This window comes from Mandrillus leucophaeus, unplaced genomic scaffold, assembly GCF_000951045.1.
Source record: "Mandrillus leucophaeus isolate KB7577 unplaced genomic scaffold, Mleu.le_1.0 Scaffold168, whole genome shotgun sequence".
Lineage (NCBI taxonomy): Eukaryota > Metazoa > Chordata > Mammalia > Primates > Cercopithecidae > Mandrillus > Mandrillus leucophaeus.
The window spans coordinates 936,799-941,884 of record NW_012101676.1 but is presented as its reverse complement, the minus strand read 5'-3'; the positions used below and the strand labels follow the sequence as shown (position 1 = coordinate 941,884).

The window sequence follows — 5,086 nt, the reverse complement described above, 5'->3', positions numbered from 1 at the left end:
GGATGGTCTTGATCTCCTGACCTCGTGATCCGCCCGTCTCGGCCTCCCAAAGTGCTGGGATTACAGGCTTGAGCCACCGCGCCCGGCCTAGATAAATGTTCTTTATCAACAACAGTTACATAAATTTTCAGGAAGTACCCACTTTGTCAGAGTCCACTTAAAAGGAACCTGTCAAAGTGACTGCAATGCTCCTCTGTCAAGCAGTCTCTTGTTTTCAGAGATGGACCACATATTTCATCACGTTGTGTATGAATGGCGCAAGTATCCTACAAAAAGTTAACTCAAGTGTCTATTTATTATGAAAGTCATTTATAAAGACAAACTCTTCAGGCTAGAGAAGGAACTTTCAGGTTGGTACTGCCTTCTGGAGAAGACAAAAGTCTCCTTAGGACGCAGCTACATTTTACCTTGAAATGTTTAGCTTGGGAAACCTGTGATTGCATTTTGACCACTATCTGAAATCAGCTCATTCATTTCATTCTGCTTACTCTCCTTTAGGGCATGGTTGGGGTGATTTCTTTGTGTCTGTGCTCTCTTTGATCTCCTAAAACACACTTTCAGCAGCAGGTAGCACAACTCTGCCACGTTAAGCAGCATGCAAATCACAGATGCAGAAATCATAAAAATGGTAAACACAGTCTTCTCTGTTGGCCTAGAAATAAAGCAGTCAACAAGGTTGGGGCAGGGATCAATCCCACATTTCAACACCCAGGGCAGGTGGTACCCATTGTAAAGGAAGTAAAACACATACATAAAGGCCGCTTCGAAGATGATTCGGAAGAAGATGCTGCTGGTGTACGTCCACCACAGCGACCCCTCTATCCGAACCTTCTGCTTTTTAATGTCCTCTAGGTCTTTGAATTCATTCCTCTTGTCTCCTCGCCTGAACTTGCGGGTGGTTTCGTGCCTGTAGTAGGCCACGTGCATGGCCACCAGCAGCGCTGGGGTGGAGACGAAGATCAGCTGGAGGGCCCACAGCCGGATGTGGGACACCGGGAAAAAGTGGTCATAGCACACGTTTTTGCATCCCGGTTGCAGTGTGTTGCAGACAAAGTCCTCCTGCTCGTCGCCCCACACTTCGTGAGCGGCCACGACGAGGATCATGACTCGAAAGATGAAGATGACCGTGACCCACACCTTCCCAATGCTGGTGGAGTGTTTGTTGACACCCCCAATCAAAGTGTGCAGGGCCCCCCAGTCCATTGTGCCGGTTTATCCCTAAACAGACAAAAGCGGGCAAAGGTTTATTAGTGGAAGAGGCCCTGGGAAAGTGACACAGTGATATTACAGACTGAAGCCAACTTTATTTTAAGGTAGGCTGTGGTATTTTACAACTTCAACTCCCTGCCCTGCTAGTCTGAGGCTTTCTGAAAAGGAATGCTCACCCTAAAAACACTGTCATGCTTGGCCGGGTGCGGTGGCTCACGCTTGGAATCCCAGCACTTTGGGAGGCCGAGGTGGGTGGATCACAAGGTCAGGAGATTTAGACCATCCTGGCTAACAAGGTGAAACCCTGTCTCTACTAAAAATACAATAAAAATTTAGCTGGGCATGGTGGCGGGCACCTGTAGTCCCAGCTACTTGGGAGGCTGAGGCAGGAGAATGGGGTGAACCAGGGAGGTGGAGCTTGCAGTGAGCTGAGATCACATCAGTGCACTCCAGCCTGGGCGACAGAGCGAGATTCTGAGATTCTGTCTCACCAAAGAAAAAAAAAATCTCATGTTTTTGGTCAGAAATAACTTTTCAGAGGAGGGGGTTCAGATCATCTTGATTCAACTGAATTCAGATCATATATTAGATTGCTGTTTGCATTAATCCAGGAACACAGGTAAACGAATTCATTTCCAAGCTCCCTTTTAATCACTTTCTGAGCTGTTACACCATTTGGCTTTATCTAAGGGCTCCTCAACGAGCTTCCACAGTAGATTTTATTCGTTAAATAGCTTATTCAGGGAAAACAAAACTTCCATTGGAATGACATAATCTAGTTTACCCAACAGACTAAGAAGGGAAAAAACAAAATACTTACTAGCTTATTTATACAATATATTTATGCTTAATTCTAGCTTGAATAACATCATCTGCCATACTCATGTGTTCTTAGGAAATCTAATATTGTCAACTACTGAGAAAGCCTCTTCTAAAAGAGACTCACAATCTTTTATAAAGATTGCTCCCTTGTTCTCCAACATATCTTCAGTATAACCAAGCCCACGTTGGCTCTGCCTCCCCAGCGGGTCCTGTTTGCGCCAGGGGCGGCTGAGGAGGGGATCTGCTGCCCCTGCCACCCGGGGCCTCCTTCCCCGTTAATGCACTGATTCTACATCCCAAGAGAAAAAGGACTTCTTTACAGCTATGGACACTTTTGCTATAATTCAAACAGTTGCCTTCTTATCCTACACTGCCACAGAAGACTATAGAACTGGTCAGTATTCTCCTTTGAAAAAGAAAAGGAGGTATCACGGACCCTTTGAAAATTTTCAGAAAGTAAGAGACCTCTCCCCAGAGGAATTCACTCAGGCATTTTTTTACAGGCTGCCAGGGCATGAGGGAGTCACCAAAGTCCTTCTGTTCACCGGTCTTAGACTTTCTTGTCCCTGAATGGGTGAGGGACACCTGTCAGCCTCCCCCTCTCATGCCAGCCCCCTGGACCTCACGCTCTGGCCCACACACCTGCCCCTCTGCATTATGCTGGCTGCTCCTGGAAGCAGTTGGGGGAATGGAGGCAGTCTCTCCCCACCCAGGAGTGCCTTGGCCTCAGAGTGGGGTGCTACTGTGTGCCCCAAGGCAGCATCTTTTGGGAAAGTGACACAGTGATATTACAGACTGAAGCCAACTTTATTTTGAGGTAGGCTGTGATATTTTATAACTTCAACTCCATGCCCTGCTAGTCTGAGGTTTTCTGAAAAGGAATGCCCACCCTAAAAACATTCTCATGCTTGGCCGGGTGCGGTCAGCAGACCTGTCGGAAAAGTCCGACTCCTAGTTCCGTTGGCTTTCTGAGAAATTGTTTTTTTTGCCCTTGGCTGCGTTATTAATATTAAGCAACAATTCTCCATTCCCCGCTCCCCAGCCCCCAGCAACCACCATTCTACTTTCCGTGTCTGTGATTTTGACTGCTCTGCCGACCTCATAGAAGTAGAAAGCCACAGCACTTGTCTTTTGGGACTGGCTTATTTCACTCAGCATCGTGTCCTCGAGGTTCATCCACGTTGCAGCGAGTGACAGGATTTCCTTATTTGGGAGGCTGAATGCTATTCCACCGTATAGACGCTCCCCATTTTGTTTACTCATTCACCCATCGATGGACACTGGGTTGCTTCTGCCTTTTGGCGGTTGTAACACTACCGTGAGTAAGGTGTACTCATACTTTCTTCAAGACCCTGCTTTCAAGTCTTTTAGGTATCTCGATGTGAGATTGCTGGATCTCATGGTTATTCTATTTTTAATTCTTTAAGCATTTCTCTTATTTTAAAAATCAAAGTAGTTGCCCTCCTCCAGGAATTGGGCCCCTCTTTTCATTCTGAATAATAATATTCTCTTCTCCTGTGGAAATGCTGGTACTAAAAATCGGCAATGCACCTATGCGTTTAAAGGAAGAAAAGTAAAGGCGATGCCGAGCTTGCTGAGAAAAATGAGGTTAAACCCAATACAAGCGTGTCTAGGCCCCCAGTCACTCAGGACAGTCTCCTGGTTCACAGCGTCCTCCTGCAAGAGCCACAAAGGCCCTGCTATTCGTAACAGTAGAAGTGATCCAAGGGAGGGGCTGTGTCCTCTCTCCAAACCTGCCCGGTCCTGAGTGGGCTGCCCCTAGGCGCTCAGTGCCCCTGAGCTGGTGTTTCCCAATCGAGACAGTGAGAGAGTGGCTCTTTCCATTCTTTTCCTGGTTGTGTCACTCCTGAGGGGCTCACCAACCAGCCCTCGAGATCTGCCCTGCGTATCATTCTCTGCAGGCCAACAGCCAGGGAGAGGAGAGCTCCCCTTGCAAGTGTCAAGAGACAGGCCAGGGTGATGGGCCAGTTGAGGGTTACCAAGCACCAAATTTCCAGCACATTGCTGCCATCACTGGCCAGTCCTGGCTGCCCCAGGAGACGCTCCGACTCATGGAGCTGTGGGAGGATGGCGGTAAATGCAGGAGACTCAGCAAGTTTTAAGGAAGACTCAACTCCACTGGCTGCTCCTGTCCTGACTTTCATGGGTGGACAGGGTGAGTGGACAGACTGCAGAGGGGCCCAGAGGAAGGATGTTGGGGGTTGGGGGTGGCAAAGAAAGCGCCAGCCCCCAGGCTCTCCCTTGTAAAAACACGTAACCACAGGGCATAATCTTTCACAAATCCTCTTGGTTGGAGAAGATTTGAAGGTTATTTCAATGTGTGAAGTTGTCACTAATTTCAAATTACTTTCCAAAATCATGACATCCACTGGGACCCGCTATAGCTGTAGTAAACAAAGTACTTCTTTCCTCTCCTGCTTCTGGAGGGCTGGAGCCAATGGGAGGAGCTTTTTCAATACAAAGTAAAATATTAACCCTTTCTTCGGAAACCAGAGAGGTTCATTTTAACTGATGCCTCTCTGGTTGTCTTTTAAGGAAAGAATAGATACGCTTACCTTCTGCAGTCTTCAACTTCTAAGAATGTGGTTACATTTAAACTTAAAAAGGTAAACTGTGTTCGGTTTTGTGGTAAATCTATTCATAGTGAACAACTTAATGCTGTATTCTTGATACTAAAGCTCCAGTTTGAAATATCTAGCTCTAAAAATAAGTAAACCATTGATTTTACTTTTGAGGATCCACACAGCATTATGAAGATAGATTATTCTTTCCTTTTACAACTCAAATAATTAAGATTGATTGGCATTTGATTGCAGTAATGAAATTTCTTGATTGTTTTAAAACTTCTTACTTGGGAAATTAATCACAACTAGCTTATTTAGCGATGCCATTATAATTTCACTAATGACAGAACCAAAACTAAAGCCCCCAAAGTTGGAGTGTTACCCCTCAGCATATTTTTCTAGATAGCTCTGTTACCCCTCAGCATATTTTTCTAGATAGCTCTGTTCCCCTTTCAATGTCATTTAGCAAA

At 46.0% G+C, this 5,086-nt stretch overlaps 1 protein-coding gene across 1 annotated transcript in view; it reads right to left on the bottom strand.

Annotated features, from left to right (window-relative positions):
- GJB6 (gap junction protein, beta 6, 30kDa) overlaps positions 1–5,086 on the bottom strand; it is a 15,563-nt gene that overhangs the window by 8,179 nt on the left and 2,298 nt on the right. The window contains exon 4 of the mRNA XM_011976526.1: positions 88–1,218. Coding sequence (XP_011831916.1) covers positions 418–1,203 — 786 coding nt within the window. The 5' untranslated portion in view covers positions 1,204–1,218 and the 3' untranslated portion in view covers positions 88–417. The remainder of the gene's footprint in view (positions 1–87; positions 1,219–5,086) is intronic.